The sequence below is a fragment of the Lagenorhynchus albirostris genome, chromosome 20 (assembly GCF_949774975.1).
Source record: "Lagenorhynchus albirostris chromosome 20, mLagAlb1.1, whole genome shotgun sequence".
Lineage (NCBI taxonomy): Eukaryota > Metazoa > Chordata > Mammalia > Artiodactyla > Delphinidae > Lagenorhynchus > Lagenorhynchus albirostris.
The window spans coordinates 9,833,603-9,852,794 of NC_083114.1; the positions used below are offsets into that span (position 1 = coordinate 9,833,603).

Genomic DNA, 19,192 nt, shown 5'->3' on the forward strand with positions numbered 1-19,192 from the left:
CCCATCTCTTTGCCCCACCCCTGCCCCCTGGCCCCTGCACCTTCCCTCGTGGGGCCTGCACCCCGGCTTCCTCCTCATTCCCTGCTCTCTGCGGGGCTCATCCCACCCCCAACCCGGCCTCTCTATTACTCTACCGCCTCCTCATCCTCACCCCACTGACCCTGTCCGCCCACTCCTCCGCTGCCGCCGCCGCCCCCCTCTGCCTCTCCCTCTTTCCCTGCCCTTTGCCCCCCACCCCGCCCCCCCAGGAGTATATCCGTCACAGGCTAGAGGAGGAGCAGCGACAGCTCGAGATCCTTCAGCAACAGCTGCTCCAGGAACAGGCCCTACTGCTGGTAACGGGGTCCCCAGCTTCCTCTGGGAAGATGCGTATTCAGTGTCTCTGCTGGAATGGGATGGGAACCCTTCAGGGGAAGGGATTCACCCCAGCATCGAGGGAAGACATCGCCTCTCTAGGCAGTTGGAGAAAAGGAAGGGCATGCGTGCTCTAGCTTCCGGGGCCACACCCTGCTGAGCCCTCTCTCCCTACCCTTGGGCCCAGGAATACAAGAGGAAGCAGCTGGAGGAGCAGCGGCAGTCGGAGCGCCTGCAGAGGCAGCTGCAGCAGGAGCACGCCTACCTCAAGTCCCTGCAGCAGCAACAGCAGCAGATCCTGCCCGGGGACAGGAAGCCCCTGTATCATTACGGTCGGGGCATTAACCCTGCTGACAAACCGGCCTGGGCCCGAGAGGTACTCATTGCCCCCTTTGCCGCCTGAGACTCCATCCGCCTGGGGCCTGATAGCTGCAAGCATGGTCCTTCCGCACAGGCGGGCGCTGGGAAGGGGAAAGGGGCACGCAGCGCAGGTGGAGGGCTGGAGAGGTCTGGACCTCGATTTTGAGAACAGGACAAAAGTTGTCTTGCTTGGCATCCTCTTGCATCACAGGTAGAAGAGAGAACGAGGATGAACAAGCAGCAGAACTCTCCCTTGGCCAAGACCAAGCCAGGCAGCACAGGGCCTGAGCCCCCCGTCCCCCAGGCCTCCCCTGGGCCCCCAGGACCCCTTTCCCAAACTCCTCCTATGCAGAGGCCGGTGGAGCCCCAGGAGGGACCACACAAGGTGAGTCTCTCCCTGTTCCTGTCTTAACACGCAGACGCAGGGGGCCTCACGCAGCACAGCTACATCTCGTGTACACACATGCACACGCCCTTAGCCAGGGATCACAGACCTCAGGATACGTGGGCAGAGACAGGCGGCTGCACACATCTGTTTCTGTGTCTTACCTGTTCTTGGGCTCTAGGAGCCCCTTTCAATGGATAATTGGAAGCCAGAGGCTTGATTTGCCCCTTCCTCCCAGCCCAAGCCCCAGCTCCCAGGTGGGGACATGCCACAGAGCAGGCAGCCCACCCTCCCTGGTCTCTCCCCGCAGAGCCTGGTGGCACACCGGGTCCCACTGAAGCCATATGCAGCGCCTGTACCCCGATCCCAGTCCCTGCAGGACCAGCCCACCCGAAACCTGGCTGCCTTCCCAGCCTCACATGACCCCGACCCCGCCGTGCCCGCACCCACTGCCACGCCTAGTGCCCGAGGAGGCGTCGTCCGCCAGAACTCAGACCCCACTTCCGAAGGGCCTGGCCCCAGCCCGAACCCCCCAGCCTGGGTCCGGCCTGATAATGAGGCCCCTCCCAAGGTAAGGACAGCCCTGCTGAGCCGCACAAGGGCAGAGAAATAGTACGGGAGGGGAACGGAGGGGGAGCGGGCGGCAGGCGAGGTAGACATGGGTTCGCGGTTGGAAGGGAACAGAAGGGCGAGGCGTCTAGCATGGCGCGTCCTGCAGGCGTTACCCTGATGTCTGGTGGGCGGGCCGCCACCCGAGTGTGTCCCGGTGATTCCGTGGTGCATATGGGAGTGGAAGAGTGCCCAGGGTGTCTGGGGAGCGCCAGGGGCCAGACTTTCTGGGTCAGATCCCAGCTCTGCTGTTTCTCAGCTTCGTGACCTTAGACAAATTCATTAGCTTCCTCGATCTCAGTCTGCTTCTCCGTAAAGGTGGGGAGAGCCCTTTCCAGCATCTCCATGAGGACAAGTGTCCGCCAGGCGCCCAGCACAGAGCACTGACTCCTTTCTTCTCTCCTCAGGTGCCTCAGAGGACCTCATCTATCGCCACTGCCCTTAACACCAGTGGGGCTGGAGGGTCCCGGCCAGCCCAGGCTGTCCGTGCCAGGTAACCCCTGGGTGCGGGCAGGCGGCAGCCCAGGGAGCGGCGTGGGGGGCAGAGGGGAGTTTGCCAGGTTACCCGCCTAGGGGTGGGCAAGCCCCGACCCAGTCACCTCAGCCCCCTCCCTGCCCCCGCCCCCGGCACCCCTGTGCTCCCTCCACAGACCTCGCAGCAACTCCGCCTGGCAAATCTATCTGCAAAGGCGGGCAGAGCGGGGCAACCCCAAGCCTCCAGGGCCCCCTGCTCAGCCCCCTGGCCCGCCCAACGCTTGTAGGTAATGGAGTTGTCCCCCCACTACTCACTCCCACCCCCACTTCTGCCACCTGCTTCCTCCTGGTGATGGTTCCCTCTGCGGTGCAGCTCAGCCTCCCCAGGCAGAGACACCCCATCTCCCTGACCCTGCCTCTGCCCCTCCCACAGTAATCCTGACCTCAGGAGGAGCGACCCTGGCTGGGAGCGCTCGGACAGCGTCCTCCCCGCCTCTCACGGGCACCTCCCCCAGGCTGGCTCACTGGAGCGGAACCGGGTGGGAGGTACGTGCACAGGCCTCAGGGGCAGCCTCCATCAGGGTGGACCCTGCCTTCGGCTGCTCCCGACTGGGTGGGGGTGGGGTGGGGAGCAGGCTGGGCTTGAGGCCACCCCCTGTGCAGGTGTCAGTGACCTCCCTTCCCCCACCCCGCCACCTCTAGCCTCCAAACTGGACAGCTCCCCCGTGCTCTCCCCTGGGAGCAAAGCCAAGCCCGATGACCACCGCTCGCGGCCAGGCCGGCCCGCAGTAAGTCATCGGGTGGCACCTCCGGCCCTGCCTTCTCCCGGTTTGGGGCTTTGGGGCCGATGTGGAGCCTCTGAGCCCCAGGGAGCTGGGTTCCAGGGTCAGGGCCTTCATTAATCTGTGACGGGAGGGTCTGTGGGCTAACAGGGGGGTGCTTCTCAGTTACTAACCTTTCTTAACCTCTCTCCTGCCTCTTCCTGGCTGCCCTTTTTCCCCCACGGCCCCTCCCAGAGCTATAAGCGAGCCATTGGTGAGGTTAGTGAGCAGGGGCCTGCTGGCGGGAGCCCCTCCTGTTACCCTGCCCTTCTGTGGCCTCCTTCGTACCACCGCCTCTCCCCTCACGCAGCTCCTCCCCTGCAGGATTTTGTGTTGCTGAAAGAGCGGACCCTGGACGAGGCCCCCCGGCCTCCCAAGAAGGCCATGGACTACTCGTCGTCCAGCGAGGAGGTGGAGAGCAGCGAGGACGACGAGGAGGAGAGCAACGGCGAACCGTCGGAGGGGAGCAGAGATACCCCTGGGGGCCGGTATGGGGCATCCTGGGGGCGGGGGAGTTGCAGCCAGCTTGAGGGAAGGTGGTTCCCTTTTCCCAGAGGAGGGTCCCTGGCTATCACTGCTGGTCAGTTCTTCCTCCCCTTCCCTAGAGAATGGGGTACAGGGCTGGGGGCTGGTGTCCCCAGCTCTCTCTCACTGTCCCGTCAGTCGGGGGGGCCTCTTCAGGGGCCTCTGTGCGGCCAGCCCTCCCCGAGTGCTGGGCAGGGGGCAAGGGCTGCCGGGTGAGGGCTGAGTGCGTCGTGTTCCAACAGACACTGAAGGCGCCAGTCCTCCGGCTCTCGTTTGCTCCCTGTGGCATTCGGGTGGCACTTGGGTGGCAGGCAGGGCCTGGAGGGCCTCCTGACCTTCCTCTCTCCCACAGCAGCGATGGAGACACAGACAGTGTCAGCACCATGGTGGTCCATGACGTGGAGGAGATAGCCGGGACCCAGACCCCCTATGGGGGTGGCACCATGGTGGTCCAGCGCGTGAGTGGACCCCCCCGTTCTTCCCCAGCCTGCCGTGCACCTCCTTGGCCCCAGCACTGGCCCCCTTCTCTCTGTTCCTTTAGACCCCTGAAGAGGAGCGAAGCCTGCTGCATGCTGATAGCAACGGTTACACGAACCTGCCAGATGTGGTCCAGCCCAGCCACTCGCCCACCGAGAGCAGCAAAGGTCAAAGCCCCCCCTTGAAGGATGGAGGCAGTGATGTAAGTCAGTGAAGGTGGCTCCACAGGGCGAGACGAGATCACTGGCCGTGGGCAGGAGACCCAGGGGTGCTGGGGGCACTGTGGTCAGCAGGGTGGAGCCCCGGGGAGCTGGTTGGCCAGGTTACAACAGGAGGGGGAGGGCAAGGGCTGGGGTCTGGTGTGTCTGCCTCACTGCCGCCCCCACCCCGCAGTACCAGTCTCGTGGGCTGGTAAAGGCCCCTGGCAAGAGCTCGTTCACGATGTTTGTGGACCTGGGGATCTACCAGCCTGGAGGCAGTGGGGACACCATCCCCATCACAGGTGAGACGAGAGATCTGGAGATGGCCATGGGTGGGCCTCTGATGACTGGGCTTCACAGAGCGGTCACGGCCTCCCCTGTGGCCTGAACCTGCCCTGGCACCAAGGGGCCCCCTTGACCCAAGAGAAAAAATGCTCAGTGGTGGCTCAGGGACTCGCATGACAGAACGAGGACTTTGCCAGTCCTTTTGGCCCTGTTTAAACTCCTCCAGGTGCCTCCTCCGTTCTCCAGTCTTTCCCTTTCATTCTGAGTATCCTGGGGTGTGGAGTAAAGAGAGACGGGGTGAGAGGGCTGCAGCCTACTGCCCGTTCCTCTCATCCTTCTGGCAGCCCTGGTGGGTGGAGAGGGCAGTCGGCTCGATCAGCTGCAGTATGACGTGAGGAAAGGCTCTGTGGTCAACGTGAACCCCACCAACACCCGGGCCCACAGCGAAACCCCCGAGATTCGGAAGTACAAGAAGCGGTTCAATTCCGAGATCCTCTGTGCGGCCCTTTGGGGTAAGCCAGGACTGGGAAGGAAAGGAGGGGCCTGGTGTGCCCCCATGCTCCTGGTCAGGCGAGGGCCTGGCTCTGCCTCTGATCTGCCCAAGGGCTCCTATTGCAGGGGTCAACCTGCTGGTGGGCACGGAGAACGGGCTGATGTTGCTGGACCGAAGTGGGCAGGGCAAGGTGTATGGACTCATCGGGCGGCGACGCTTCCAGCAAATGGATGTGCTGGAGGGACTCAACTTGCTCATCACCATCTCAGGTGTGTGTGGAGGGCAGGGCCGGGAGGAGGGCTCAGCCCCTGGGCCCTCCGTCACCACCTTCAGTCTGGGAGGAGGGCAGCCTTGGTCCAGGAGCTGGAAGGTGGGGCCGCACTTTCTCACCCCTCGTGGTTCGCACCCAAAGGACGGCGGGGAGGCAGAAGCTGGACCTCCGATGAGAGGGGTGTGTGTGTCTGTCCCTCAGGGAAAAGGAACAAACTGCGGGTATATTATTTGTCCTGGCTCCGGAACAAGATCCTGCACAATGACCCAGAAGTGGAGAAGAAGCAGGGCTGGACCACTGTGGGGGACATGGAGGGCTGCGGGCACTACCGTGTTGGTGAGGAGGTCACGACACAGTGGCCGGGGCACCTTTGTTTATGAGAAGAGAAAGAAACAGGGGCCTTGGCTAAGAAAGCCTTGTAGCCAGAGATGGGGGGCACACAGTTGGGGGTACAGACAGACCTGTGGGAGGGGCTGCAGCCCAAGAAGGGAAGTTGCTGCATCCCTCTTCCTTCCTGCCCCCAGTGAAATATGAACGCATCAAATTCCTGGTCATCGCCCTGAAGAACTCTGTGGAGGTGTATGCTTGGGCCCCCAAACCTTACCACAAATTCATGGCTTTCAAGGTAACCCCAGCCTCAGCCCCCAACACTGTTTCGAGGTCTGTCTCCTCCACCCGCGTCCCCTGAGCTCTTCTGTCTTCCATAGTCCTTTGCTGACCTCCCACACCGCCCTTTGCTGGTGGACCTGACGGTAGAGGAGGGACAGAGGCTCAAGGTCATCTATGGCTCCAGCGCCGGCTTCCATGCTGTGGATGTCGACTCGGGGAACAGCTATGACATCTACATCCCTGTGCACGTAAGCTTGGCAGGGCTGCGGACAGACTGGGGCCACCAGTCTGTGCCCCAGACTTGGGGCCTCCAGCCCACCTTCTCCTCCCAGATCCAGAGCCAGATCACGCCCCACGCCATCATCTTCCTCCCCAACACGGATGGCATGGAGATGCTGCTGTGCTACGAGGATGAGGGCGTCTATGTCAACACGTATGGGCGGATCATTAAGGACGTGGTGCTGCAGTGGGGAGAGATGCCCACCTCTGTGGGTGAGTGAGGTGCCCGCCCTCCAAGCCTGTGTGCCCGACCGAGCTGGGCTACAGCCCACTCACTGCCCCTCCACTCCCTTCCCCCCCAGCCTATATCTGCTCCAACCAGATCATGGGCTGGGGTGAGAAAGCCATTGAGATCCGCTCCGTGGAGACGGGCCACCTAGACGGGGTCTTCATGCACAAACGAGCCCAGAGGCTCAAGTTCCTGTGTGAGCGGAATGACAAGGTGGGAATGACAAGGGGCCCGGGCTCCTGCACTGGGTGGGCCCCCAGGACCTGGGTCCCTGGGCAGAGCTGGGGGAGGGGTGGTTCTGGGTCTTCCTGGAAGGAGGCCTCCAGGGAGCGCACTGTGTGGTCACAGCTTGCCCTTCCCTCGTCTTCCCTCTCTGAGAACTCTCCAGATTCCTTCATCCGGGAGGTCGGCCTGCTGCCCACTTCCCCGAGTGTCTCCGCCTTTCGGAGGGGCTGGGGGGCACTCTGAGGGACTCCGCTCTGCAGTCTCTCTCTCCCCTCCTCCTGGTTAACTGAGACGCTTCCCCCCCCCCCCCCCCCCCGCATCCCTGATGACTTCTGTTCCTACTCCACCCAGGTGTTTTTTGCCTCAGTCCGCTCCGGGGGCAGCAGCCAAGTTTACTTCATGACCCTGAACCGTAACTGCATCATGAACTGGTGACGGGGCCCTGGACGGGGCTGTCCCGCGTGGACCAGCTCTCCCCCCCCCCAACACCCAGACTTCCCGGGCCGCCCTTCTTTTCCCTCCCTGGGCTTTGCTTTTACTGGTTTGATTCACTGGAGCCTGCTGGGAACGTGACCTCTGACCCCTGATGCTTTTGTGATCACGTGACCATCCTCTTCCCCAACATGTTCTCTCCCCAAAACTGTGCCTGTCCCAACTTCTGGGGAGAGGCACAGCTTCCCCTTACCAGGAATTGAGTGGGCCTAGCCCCACCCCCCCTTCTCCACTTAAGAGGAGAGTGCTTGGGGCTTGGACCCCATACCCCACTGCTGCTGACTCGGCAGGGCCCTGGGCCCCTTTATTTGCACGTCAGGGGAGCCGGCTCCCCCCTTGAATGTACCAGACCCTGGGGGGGGTCACTGGGCCCTAGGTTTTAGGGGGGTCACCAGCCACTCCAGGGGCAGGGACCATTTCCTCATTTTCTGAAAGCACTTTAATGATTCCCCTCCCCCCAAACCCCAGGGAATGGAGGGGGGACCCCGCCAGCCAAAACATTTACCCCTTTCCAACCCCTGTCTCTTGTAGCCTCTGCCCTTCCCTGGTGGAGGGAGGGAGCAGGGAGCGCTCACCCTCCATACCCCCTTGCTTGCATCTGTATATAGTGTGAGCAGCGAGTAGCCCCGGCCCCTCCCTGCCCCCACCACTCCCCAATGTAGTGGCCTTGGAGATCTCCGTTTGTTAATAAAGACCATTCAACCAGCTCCCACCATTTCAGGCCTTACGTTATTCTGTTTTCTCTCAGCATCCCAGGTACTAGCCAGGGCCCACCAGCATTGCTGGGATGAAGGGGGCACGGTGGTGTGGAATCTGCAGTCAGTGAGCCTTGGTGGAGAGGGGGTGGATGGGCACTGCTGGGCCAAGAAAACCTAGAGGAAACAACTGAGGGAGGGCGAGGGCATCCTCAGGCTTAAACCTGTGGGGCCCTGCACAGGGGCCATTTGGTTTCCACCCACTCCAGCCTGGCCAGGCCATGAAGGCGCCTGGCTCCAGCCTCTCTATATGCAAGTCCTGCATGGGGCGGGGTCGCTCCTGTTTGGCAACAAATGGATAAAGATCTCTTAGAGGCTCACAGGGCTAGAGGGTCACATGGAGCTGGGACCCAAGAAAAACTGGGAGGTCGGGAAGAATGAATTGAGGATGGTTCTTGCCTTCCGGAGGGCTGACATGCAAGAGCCTTCCTGAACCATCTGCCAACTCCGGCTGCTGTCTGCCCGGTGGCCAGACCTACGTACGTGCACACATACGACTCTCGCGAGGCTGAATACAGATTTATCGTTGGCAGTACGAAAGGATCGTAATAAAGCAGCGGGAGCAACTTGTTTTCCAGATTTCCTCCTGGAGATGGGTGGGAACGTTTGTCACCGTGGCTGCAGGCTCACAGCTACATACAGGGCGGGTAGGGCAGTTCGGGCACTTGGTTGAAGTAGGCCCCGAGGAAGATGAGGCTGGAGCCAACAAGGAAGAGCACCAGAGCGGCCCAGAAGCAGATGTTGTCGAGGGCCTTCCCCATACGCACCCAGTCGGACACCTCCTGGGGAAGGGGCGGGCAAAGCTGAGTCCCTAAAAGCAGCAGGAGCCTGGTGCACGAGTCAGGGAGAGCGGAGGCCCCCAGCAGCTCCCCACCCAGCCTCTCCGGCTCCTGCCCCACCTCGCCGGTGGCCTCCTGGTCTCGCGTGCTCTCGGCCACGAAGTTCACGGCATCCACACAGCAGCGGATCTCGGGGGCGGCGGCGCCCAGGCTCTGGCAGAGGGCAGCTGGTGGGAGCGACCCCGGGGGGTGGGGGGTGATTAGGAGCCTCTCCCGCTGCAGGTGCCTCCATTGGCCCGCTCGGACCACTGCTCACCAGTCCAGGTCCTGTGCCGGTGCCTCTGCCCCTCAAACATGAGCTCGCTCCGCGGCTTTTTCAGTATCAGCTCCTCCGCGCGGAGCAGTAGGCCCAAGGACGACGCCCGCCTTGGGGGCGAGGCGGCCCGGGAGACCTCGGGGGGTGCGCCCGAGCCCAGGAGTTGGGGCAGCAGCTCCAGTAAGACCTGGGGTTGGGTGGGTGGGTGGGCGGCCGGTGGGGGGGGTGCGGCCAGGAGGTTAGCTCGAAGTCCCGCCTCCCGCCCGGAGCCCCCTCCACCCGGTGCTTACGTGGCGCAGCCGCGGGGACATGGCGTGAGTGGTGGGCGTCCGACAAGACACGTTGAGCACGATGACGCAATTCATGACAATGAGCGTGGCAACCACCATGACGAAAATGAGGTACCTGGGGAGCCCGGAGTTCGTGACGTCGCAGCCTCCCCACTTCCCCTGAGCCACAGAGGGGGCCACTAGTCCTCTAACCTCACAAACGCACCTCTCCGCAAGGGGTAGAGTTACGCCCCTTAGCTGCTGCTCCTCTGCGGGGCCAGACGCGTCCCCCCCGCCCTTCTCCCCCCTCGCACCGCCGGTGGCAACCATGAAGGGTACCCCCAGCTCCCTGGAAACCCTGCTGTGGGTCTGCCACTTCCATAGCTCCACGGAGGTGCGCCTACACCGATACCCACCCTCCACCCCCAAGGGTGGCACCTTGAAACGCTCTGGGAAGGTTTCCAGCGTCCCCCCATTACCTCTGACCTCTGACCTGATGACCCCACAGTCCCTGTGCTTTTCCAGGCGGCCCTCCAGCCCCCACTTCTATCTTCCCTGGAACTTGTGGCCGCGGCCCATGAATATCTGGAGCATCGGTTCAGAGAGCCGAAGTCTCTGGAGCCGCGAGAGCCAGAGAAGCCGCCCACCCCGAAGCCCACCCTGGGGCTGGTGCTAAGAGAAGCCGCGGCCACCGTAGTGAACTTCGGGGCCACCTCGTTAGAGGTGGGGTGCCGGGGGTGCTGAGGAGGGGCGGGGAAGGGGGATCGAGCGGCAGGAGCAGGGACCTCTGCACCCCCGCCAACTCCTGCACCCCCGCTGCAGATCTCAGCCCTGTGGGTGCAGCAGGAGGTGCGGCGACTAGACGCCGGGGATCCAAGTGGAGCCCTGGCCCGGGTAGCCCAGGCCGCGGGGCAGGGGGCTCGGCAAGCGGGGTCTGCGGCAGGCGCGAGCGCCCGGCTTCTGCTCCAGGGGGCGCGGCTTTGCCTGTGTGGACGAGGTCTGCAGGGATCCGCCTCATTCCTGCAACAGTGGCGACGGCAGCTGGGCCTCGGCACCCCCGGGGAACCGGTGAGTTCAAGATGAGGGGAGAGGTGGGGGCCAGGGGCGGTGGGGCTGGGTGGGCACTAAGACGGCCCGCTCCCAACAGAGATACTCCGGAGACCTCCAGGTGGCGTCCAGCAGCATTACGGAGGACGGGGGACCGGAAAAGCCACCACCATCCCAGCCCCACCCCGCATCTAAATAAAGCCCAGGCGGGGATGATGCAGCTGAGGCTTCTCCCAGAGTCATTAGGTTTGGGCCCTCCCAACGAGCCCCTTGGCTCCACCCCATGCTCATCTGGCTCCGCCCTTCACACTGGCCACGCCCCACGTAGGCACCACCGGGATCCACTCTGCGCCCACCTGCCCAGCAGCGGCACGCTCAGAGATGTCTCTGGGATTTTCTGGGCAATTAGGAACAAGAAGACGGTCTGGGCGAGCAGGACGTTGATGGAGACGGTGCATTTCTGGCCGCCGGCTGGAGGGGGTACCTGGTGAGAGCAGGCCCCGCCCCCCAGGAGGGAGCCCGGGGTTGGGGTCTGGGCGACTCCATACCCTGTGCCGGCAGGAAATAGGCGAGCAGTACTAGGCCCGAGATGAGCACGCAAGGCACGATGATGTTAATAACGTAGAAGAGCGGCTTCCGGCGAATGATGAGCGTGTAGATGACTTCAGTGTCCCCTGGACCATCATTAGAGCCACCGTCGTGGCGGCGGATCACCCCGGGGCAGAAGTCGATGGCCCACTCCCCGTTCTCTGCGGGACGGGAGGCGCGGTCAGCTGGCTCTCGGAGGTGGGGCGCGCTGCCCTGCTCTCCGTCCCCTCATCTGATCGCGGGGGGCCTGCAACTCCAGGCGAGGAGAGGATGCAAACCGTCTGGACAAAGGTGGGTGGGGCAGGTGGTCTGGATTGCTTGGGCTGGTCAGAAAGGGGCATTCCCAGAGAGGTTAGGGAACCACCACAAGCGAGCAAGCTGGACTAGTCCAACGATCAAGAATGATTTCAGGAAAGGGTCAAGTGAAAGCAGGGTTGCCAAGTCAATCCCAGCATCGATGGTTTGGGGCAGCCCCACTCGGCAAGTCCCCTCTCTGGACCCGTCTAGAAGCGAGTTTTTTGGAGCAGGAGGGGGCCTCACCAGTATAGGCCTCAGTGTCGATATCTATGCTGCTGATGGCGTCGCCGTCGTCGTCCACAGCAAAGACGAGCTCCACCTCTTCTGCATTGTACGTCTGCGAGCTGCGGAGCCGGGGCCATGACCCCCCCACCACAGAGGCTGGGACTCGGGCCTCAGCCTCAGGCCCCGCCCTACCCGGCAACCCAGGCCTCGCCCCCACACCTGGGTTTCTACACTTACTTCTAACCCGCTAGGGCGGCCTTACCCCATTCGAATGTCTAGCTCCACCTCCACCACAAAGCCCCGCCCCGGATTAGAAGTTTCCCCGCCCCCGCCCACACCTGACCCCACCCCCTGCCCCCGTAATTCCACAAAGGTCCGGGCCGGTTCCCACCGGAAAACAAGAGAGCAGTTCTGCCAGTCGAAAGGGAAGTAGGTGACCTCCACGGCGCAGATACTTCGGTAGATGGCCGGGGGCAGCCAGCTCACGTAGCCGCCCTCCGAGACCAGCACGTTGGCTTCATAGGCCACACCGAACTGGCCGTCGATACTGTGGGCTCCGGGAAACCAAGGGTTTGCGCAGATCTGTGGCCCCCTCTCCCTCCAAGCAACCTGCCCCAACCAGGTCCAGCCCAGCCCCCGGGCCTCGGCTTCCCTCCAGTCTGGCCCCGTCCTCACTTGTTTTCCAGCACAATCTCTGGCAGCCATACGAGTTCTGAAGGGACCCGCAGGGTTTCTATGCCCCCAAAATCGCCCTTGCTGTAGTTGAGTCGGTAATCATGCCAGTCCTAAGGGTGGGGGAAGGGGAGGGGGACGGAAGGACGTGTGCCTTGGTACCCAAGAGGAGTTTGGGAGAAAAGGGTCCCCTGGACAAGACCTCACACTGTTCCCCACACTCCACTCACGATTCCAATCCAGACGCTGGTGGTGAGGGTCTCCTCTTTCTCATTCTGCGGATGGGAGATTAGGATGATGGAAGCCAGCTTTAGGATAGAGCTCAGCGGTTGGGACCAGAAGTGGGACTTTAGGCTCAGAGATGGCGCTTGGGGTGACGGTGGGGGTATCTTACCAGTGAGATGAGGTTGGTCAGGGTGACTTTGAGGGTGATGGTGACAGTGTCCTCAGGCTTCTGCACTGGTCGGCGTCCTGGGTCATAGTTGTCGAAGAGGTGGTGGTAAAGACGCAGCTCCTCGTTCTTCCCTTCACCTCTGCCTGGGGGTGGGGCCAAGCAGTGGGGTCACTGGAAACGGAGAGGCTAAGGAGCCTCTCCTCTCTGCCTCTGGATCTGCATGGCTCTGCTTCTCTGTCTGTCTCTGTCTGAGGCTGTGTATTTGTCCGTGTGTCTCCCAAACCAGTGATGTGCCTGGGGACCAAATATCGTGTCTCTGTCTACAACTCAGTCTGTCTTTGTCCTGTCCCTTTATGTCAGTATCCTGTGTGTGTGTCCGACCACTTCCCCCGACCCTGGTCCATACCGAGCAGCTGCAAGAGGAGCAGGGCACTGAGCAGAGTCCCTGCCATCCCACGGTCTGGTCCCCGGGGTTATTCTGAGTTTGGCAAGCTCCGACGGGGGCAGGCCAGAGTGCTGTGAGTGCGGGGGAAGGGGCTGTTAGTGGAGGAGGGTGTTAGTTCCGGGCTGGGTTAGGGACTGACACCTAATCCTCTTACTACCCCTAGGGCGGCAGCCAGGGACATCCTGGCTTCTTCCAGAGGCAGCTGCCCCATCCTGAGTTCCCTGCCCTCACCCCATCCCAGCAGCCTTTGCCTGGGCTTCGGCCAGCTCCCCAGCCACAGACCCAATCCCCTCATGACTGAAACAGGCCTGATGCAGGTGGACAGGTCTTTTAAGAAACACCTGGAACCACAAGCCTGGCAGTGGGGGTGGAGGGCCCCGCTTTCCAGTAATGCACTGGTGTCCTTTGAGTCAGCTGCCCTGTGCAGGTGACATCGCTTGCCGCCCATACTCACCACCACCCACAGCCCAGCCAAGGTCACGCTAATGCAGTTTCTGCCGGCAGAGTTTGGCAAAAGCAGAGCGTCCATAAAATCTGGTAATGAGACAGGTGGTCACAGGGGGTTAGTCTGCAGTAACAAACTCCACCTGGCAAAGGAGAGGGTGCCACAGTACAGGGCCCACCTTCTCCTGCAACCCATCCCCATGTCTGCCCACTCTCAGCCGGTCGGGGGGGTGGGGGTGGGCGGAGCACTCACCGGAGACATCAGTTTCTCATCTCTCTGCTGCCACCTTGTGGCCACATATGAAAGTACTGTCTTCCCCACCCAAACACACACACACACACACACACACACACACACACACACACACACACACACACACACACACACACACACACACACACACACACACACACACACACACACACACACACACACACACACACACACACTCTTCAGTCTTTCCTAAGTCTCCTTGGACCACCCTAGTCAGTCACTGGAAATGCTTATTTAAAATTCAGTTTCCTAGGCTCCATCCCCAAAGAAGCCCAATTTAGTAAGATGGCAGAGATGGGGTGCCAGGAATCTGCTTTATTTAAGAAACTCCCCATGTTTCCCTTACGGGGTAGGAAGCACTTTTTCTGCTGCCTTACACACTGCTTCCTCACACCGATCCAGCAAAGCAGTTACCTTCGTCCAGAATGTATGAAAGAGGACTCCAGGTCAGGTCCAAGGTCACGTTACTGAGTCCAAGCGCCTCCTGCTCACCTCATGACAGGCCAATAAATCAAGTGACAAATTGTTGGGGCAAGGAATAGCAACTTTATTTGGAAAGCCAGTAGACCAAGAAGATGGTGGACTAGTGTCTCAATGAACTATCTTCCCTGAGTCAGAATTCAGGCTTCTTTTATGCTAAAAGGTGAGGAGGTAGTCCTGGTTCCTGCCAGACTCTGGAGGGGATATGTTAATTTCCTCCTTCCTGGACTTCCCTGGTGGTGCAGTGGTTGGGAGTCCACCTGCCAATGCAGGACACACGGGTTCAAGCTCTGGTTGGGGAAGATCCAACATGCCGCGGAGCAGCTAAGCCCGTGGGTCACAACTGCTGAAGCCCGCGCACCTGGAGCCCGTGCTCCGCAACAAGAGAAGCCACCGCAGTGAGAGGCCCGTGTACCGCAACGAAGAGTAGTCCCCACTCGCTGCAACTGGGGAAAGCCCGTGTGCAGCAACGAAGACCAAACACACAGCCAAGAAAACAAAAAATTTCTTCCTTCCTGCAGCCACTTATAGGTGGACCCTGTCAGGATGTTTCCCGTGAGCTAAACAAAGGTATTTTAGCTTAATGCTCATTACCTGGGAGGCAGGGTTCCCAGAGATGGGCCATTATGTATGATTTAAACAAAGGTATTTTAGCTTAATGCTCATTACCTGGGAGGCAGGGTTCCCAGAGATGGGCCATTATGTATGATTTAAACAAAGGTATTTTAGCTTCATGCTCATTACCTGGGAGTCAGGGTTCCCAGAGATGGGCCGTTATGTATGATTTAAGCTTATAGGCAACATTCCTTTAGTAATTAATGTAATAGAACACAAAGGTTCTTCCCTACTGTCAATGATCCATTCCACAATCCTGTGGGAAAAAGGACAAAGACCGCTCTACTACCTGCTGAACACGGGTGACAAAGAGGTGATTATGGGATGGAACTGATCAGCCTTGGACAGGGACTCCTTAAAATCTTTAGTCAGTTGTACAATCCCCTTTCCTTTTTTATCTACCACTGTTTGAACCTGATGAAACCCCTTAGCCCTTTGTTGTCTAATTTGCAATTTAATTTGGGGTATTGGTTCCAGTTCCCAATACTTATCTATTAATTAACTTGGTGCCAGAATTACACTAAATTCCTGTGCTATTTGGACAAAATTAAACAAATAGGTTGACCCTTCTTCAGCTACAATGAAATTTTTTAAAGTATTAAGATTATAAAGAGCAACCTTAAGTCATCTAAGGGTTCACAAACCCATTACTCTCTAGGCATCTCAGAAATTGGGTCATGGGCTTCCTTGGTGGCGCAGTGGTTGAGAATCTGCCTGTACCGCAAAAAAAAAAAAAAAAGAAAGGGGGGGAATGGGGCTTCCCTGGTAGTGCAGTGGTTAAGAATACGCCTGCCAATGCAGGGTACACGGGTTCGAGCCCTGGTCCGGGAAGATCCCACATGCTGCAGAGCAACTAAGCCCGAGCACCACAACTACTGAAGCCCGTGCTTCACAACAAGAGAAGCCACCACAATGACAAGCCCGCGCACCACAACGAAGAGTTGCCCCCGCTCTCTGCAACTAAAGAAAGCCCGCGCGCAGCAACGAAGACCCAACGCAGCCAAAAATAAATAAATAAATAAATTTATATATTAAAAAAATCCTGTGTTAGTTCCTGGGGCACAGGGACCTGGTGTGATATCACGATCTAAGATGTGACCCAATTAGGGCCAGGAGGCACTCCTGGGGCAGGGCAATTTCCCTTATGCTGTTATCCCATAGGGGTCTGAAGGCAAACGGCCAGCAGACTGGGCTTCTACAGATGCAGAGTCCTTTCTCCCCCTCAGACTTGTTCATAGGGAGGACCCGCTGTATGAAAGGAGAATGGTCGTTAATCAGGCCAGGGAAGCAACTCCACCTAACAGACCCACGTGGTACACCTGAAGCCCGCTGGACCCTGATGAGAGAGGAATGCCCTTATCAGAGCACTACCATGAGTGCATCTTGGCAAGGCTTTGAAAAGGGGAATCCAGGCAAGATTTTGAACGAAATTCAGCAAAAACCAAATGAAGATTTATCAGGCCTACAGATGTTACACTGATGCAGATCCTGAGGCCCCTGAAAACACTGGAATGGTAAATTTGATCTTCATTGGGCAAAGCGCCCCAGACATAACAAAATTACGAAAGTTAGATGGTAAATTTGGAACAAACCCTTCTCCGTTGGTAGATCTTGCTTTTAAAGGGTTCAACAACAGAACAACAGAAGAAAGAAGATGCAAAAGACAACGCCATTTTTCTGTCAGTGGCACTCGCCAGAAGGTGAGTGACCCAAAGAGAGGTCAGCCACCATTGGGAAAGGGACAAATGCACTTATTGTAAGGAGGAAAGGTACTGGAAAAAAAGGTTGCCATAGGCTAAATAGAAAGGAAACCAATAAAAGTCAGGAGGCTCTCAGATGGTAGAAAGAGAGGAACACCCTGATAAACAAAGAGGCCCGGCGGGAGGGCTCCCTTGGACTTGAGGTGCCCAATTCCAATTTCCCCACAGGAGCCCCACGTAAAATTGACAGTGGGGAACGAGCTGATTAACTTTCTGTTACAGGTGCAACATCCTCTGGTAAACACCAAGGTGGCACAGAAAACATCTCAATCCATCCCAGTCACAGGAGTCCTTGGAGGGGCACAAAATTGCTCATTCTTACAACCTTCAGAATGCCAGGTAGGGAACCTTACCCTGAAATAGTTTCTTATAGATGCCAGAGTATCCAGTCCATCTTTTGGGGCAAGATCTCCTGTGTAGAAAAGGACAAAGAAGGGCCAAAGAGTGGGGTTTCAGACCTCCCCAGGTGGGGACTCAGCACAGAGGAACCTGGCAAATAGACCACTCAAATCCTCGAGCTGCAGGAAATTTCAGATAACCTGTTAGTATGAGTGGACACTTTGTCACGATGGGTGGAAGCATAGCCCACCTGGACAGAAAAAGCCTCAGGAGTGTTTAAAGCCCTCCTTGAGGAAATAATCCCCCAACTTGGATTAAGGCATTACAAATTAATTGGAAAATATATTTATCCTGGAGACCACAACTGATAGGAAAAACCAAGGAAATGAACGATACATTAAAAAGGAGCATGGCTAAAATATGTCGAGAGACTAATTTAACTCGGGATAAGGCCTTGCCAGTTGCCCTGCAACTCTGGGATCAGAGTGGCTCCCAGAAGCAGGCTTAAATTAAGTCCCTTTGAAATGCTGTACAGTAGGCCATTCAAGGTGTCTGCCCAGACAGGAGAATCTGCAAATGCTCTAAAAGACCCAGCAATTGCCAATTATATTAAAACTTTGGGCACTATACTAACCTCTGTTCATGAGTTTGCCTCCAGCAGGTCTGCCTACCCAACTAACATAGCCTTACATCCATTTTGACCTGGGACCGAGTCTTCCTTAAAACCTGGAGAGAACCAGGGCCTGAACTTCAGTTGACTGCAAGGTGAATAGGACCACACATAGTATTACTTACCACACACTTGTCTGTAAAGTTAGCTGGGGTAAAGCCACGGATTCATCGTCACACTCGGATTAAAGCAGCACCACTGTCATCAAAAAATGACCCAATTTCTTTTTTTAATTTTTATTTAAAGGAACTCCTTTATTTATTTATTTATTTTTTTGCGGTATGTGGGCCTCTCACTGCTGTGGCCTCTCCCGTTGCGGAGCACAGGCTCCGGACGCGCAGGCTCAGCAGCCATGGCTCACGGGCCTAGCCGCTCCGCGGCATGTAGGAACTTCCCGGACCAGGGCACGAACCCGCGTCCCCTGCACCGGCAGGCGGACTCTCAACCACTGCGCCACCAGGGAAGCCCTATTTATTTATTTTTGAGTGTGTTGGGTCTTCGTTGCTGTGCGTGGGCTTTCTCTAGTTGTGGCGAGCGGGGTCCACTCTTCATCGCGGTGCGCGGGCCTCTCACTATCGCAGCCTCTCGTAGCAGAGCACAGGCTCCATACGCGCAGGCTTAACCGCCATGACTCACGGGCCCAGCCGCTCCGCGGCATGTGGGATCTTCCCGGACCGGGGCACGAACCCGTGTCCCCTGAATCGGCAGGCAGACTCTCAACCACTGCGCCACCAGGGAAGCCCCTCATTTTTAAAAGACATAAATACAAGACGAAATAAACAGCGCAGGGACTTTCCTGGTGGTCCAGTGGTTAAGACTCTGCGCTCCCAGTGCAGGGGGCCCGGGTTCAATCCCTGGTCGGGGAACCTGCATGGGGCAACTAAGATCTAGCGCAGCCAAAAACAACAACAACAGAAACCCCAAAAAACAAAAACACCCAGCACACACCAACCAGCACATCCAAAGAAACGAACCAGTTCACAAATCAGGTAAAAGTCCACCAATTATTTCCTCTTATCCTCTTTCCAACATGGTACCCCATTCAAATACAAAACAAATTAGCTTATTCTAGAGAAAAAAATCCCCAAACAGAGAGGAAATAAAGTTTCCAGCTTTACACACTGGAGTGACTTACCCTACAGTATGGAGCCCATCGGCTCCCAGATGTTGATTCCTTTGTTCCAACTGCCAAGAGCTGGGACAGCCAGTGCAGCTTCAGGGAACTTTAAAAGGAACATCCTCAGGACAAGCGGTCCCAGCAGCTGCTAGGGCCTCACCCAAAAATTCCCCAAGCAGAGCTGGCTGGCCACGGGCAGCAAGAGCCCTGGCTGGCTTATACTGCTTGCCATACGACAGGCCAACAGATCGAGTAACAAGTTGCTGGGGCAGGGAATCGTGACTTTATTCAGAAAGCTGGCAGACTGAGAAGATGGCGGACCAGCGTCCCACTGAACCATCTTCCCCGAGTTAGAATTCAGGCTTCTTTTATACTAAGAGGAGGGGATAAAATCCTGGTTCTGGTCAGACTCCAGAAGGGACTTATTCCTTGCGGCAGCTATTCACAGGTGGGCCTGGTCAGGAAGTTTCCTTGTTAGCGAAACAAAGGTATTTTAGCTTAATGCTCATTACCTGGGAGGCAGGGTTCCCAGAGATGGGCCATTATGTATAATTTAAGCTTATAGGCAACATTCCTTTAGTGACAAACTTGTAAGAGAATACAAAGTTTCTTCTCCCT

General features: G+C 58.2%; 3 protein-coding genes across 16 annotated transcripts in view; 2 read left to right on the plus strand and 1 right to left on the minus strand.

The window, feature by feature from the left end:
* Positions 1 to 7,795, plus strand: part of MINK1 (misshapen like kinase 1) — a 47,961-nt gene extending 40,166 nt beyond the window's left edge. For 2 of the 14 annotated variants that reach the window (XM_060135465.1, XM_060135468.1), the window contains 19 exons: positions 249 to 335; positions 542 to 730; positions 926 to 1,099; positions 1,410 to 1,670; positions 2,116 to 2,201; positions 2,359 to 2,469; positions 2,616 to 2,728; positions 2,885 to 2,970; positions 3,328 to 3,491; positions 3,881 to 3,986; positions 4,070 to 4,207; positions 4,399 to 4,507; positions 4,835 to 5,002; positions 5,109 to 5,252; positions 5,456 to 5,590; positions 5,779 to 5,879; positions 5,962 to 6,355; positions 6,445 to 6,584; positions 6,948 to 7,795. In XM_060135465.1, the coding sequence (XP_059991448.1) occupies positions 249 to 335; positions 542 to 730; positions 926 to 1,099; positions 1,410 to 1,670; positions 2,116 to 2,201; positions 2,359 to 2,469; positions 2,616 to 2,728; positions 2,885 to 2,970; positions 3,328 to 3,491; positions 3,881 to 3,986; positions 4,070 to 4,207; positions 4,399 to 4,507; positions 4,835 to 5,002; positions 5,109 to 5,252; positions 5,456 to 5,590; positions 5,779 to 5,879; positions 5,962 to 6,355; positions 6,445 to 6,584; positions 6,948 to 7,031 (2,790 nt within the window). In that variant the 3' untranslated portion in view covers positions 7,032 to 7,795. The remainder of the gene's footprint in view (positions 1 to 248; positions 336 to 541; positions 731 to 925; positions 1,100 to 1,409; positions 1,671 to 2,115; positions 2,202 to 2,358; positions 2,470 to 2,615; positions 2,729 to 2,884; positions 2,971 to 3,327; positions 3,492 to 3,880; positions 3,987 to 4,069; positions 4,208 to 4,398; positions 4,508 to 4,834; positions 5,003 to 5,108; positions 5,253 to 5,455; positions 5,591 to 5,778; positions 5,880 to 5,961; positions 6,356 to 6,444; positions 6,585 to 6,947) is intronic. The other 12 variants (XM_060135469.1, XM_060135470.1, XM_060135466.1 and 9 more) reach the window with 12 other exon arrangements.
* Positions 7,796 to 8,346: 551 nt separating this feature from the next.
* Positions 8,347 to 12,946, minus strand: CHRNE (cholinergic receptor nicotinic epsilon subunit). The gene is made up of 12 exons (XM_060135485.1): positions 12,837 to 12,946; positions 12,431 to 12,573; positions 12,267 to 12,311; positions 12,040 to 12,149; positions 11,756 to 11,911; positions 11,383 to 11,483; positions 10,803 to 11,003; positions 10,611 to 10,725; positions 9,229 to 9,343; positions 8,939 to 9,125; positions 8,743 to 8,849; positions 8,347 to 8,625 (listed from the first exon to the last, which is right to left on the minus strand). Exons 1-12 carry the CDS (start codon positions 12,880 to 12,882, stop codon positions 8,476 to 8,478), a joined length of 1,476 nt encoding a protein of 491 aa, XP_059991468.1. The 5' UTR covers positions 12,883 to 12,946; the 3' UTR covers positions 8,347 to 8,475.
* Positions 9,536 to 10,290, plus strand: C20H17orf107 (chromosome 20 C17orf107 homolog). Its single transcript, XM_060135493.1, has 3 exons — positions 9,536 to 9,601; positions 9,733 to 9,930; positions 10,030 to 10,290. The coding sequence occupies exons 1-3, from the start codon at positions 9,536 to 9,538 to the stop codon at positions 10,288 to 10,290; spliced, it is 525 nt and encodes a 174-aa protein (XP_059991476.1).
* Positions 12,947 to 19,192: the final 6,246 nt, after the last annotated feature.

Coding starts and splice junctions, on each gene's coding strand:
- C20H17orf107 (XM_060135493.1), top strand. CDS start 9,536: ATGAAGGGTACCCCCAGCTCCCTGGAAACCCTGCTGTGGGTCTGCCAC. Junction 9,602..9,732: donor ACTTCCATAGCTCCACGGAG/GTGCGCCTACAC, acceptor GTGCTTTTCCAG/GCGGCCCTCCAGCCCCCACT. Junction 9,931..10,029: donor TCGGGGCCACCTCGTTAGAG/GTGGGGTGCCGG, acceptor CCCCCGCTGCAG/ATCTCAGCCCTGTGGGTGCA.
- CHRNE (XM_060135485.1), bottom strand. CDS start 12,882: ATGGCAGGGACTCTGCTCAGTGCCCTGCTCCTCTTGCAGCTGCTCG. Junction 12,150..12,266: donor CCAGCGTCTGGATTGGAATC/GTGAGTGGAGTG, acceptor CCCCACCCTTAG/GACTGGCATGATTACCGACT. Junction 10,726..10,802: donor CTATTTCCTGCCGGCACAGG/GTATGGAGTCGC, acceptor TACCCCCTCCAG/CCGGCGGCCAGAAATGCACC.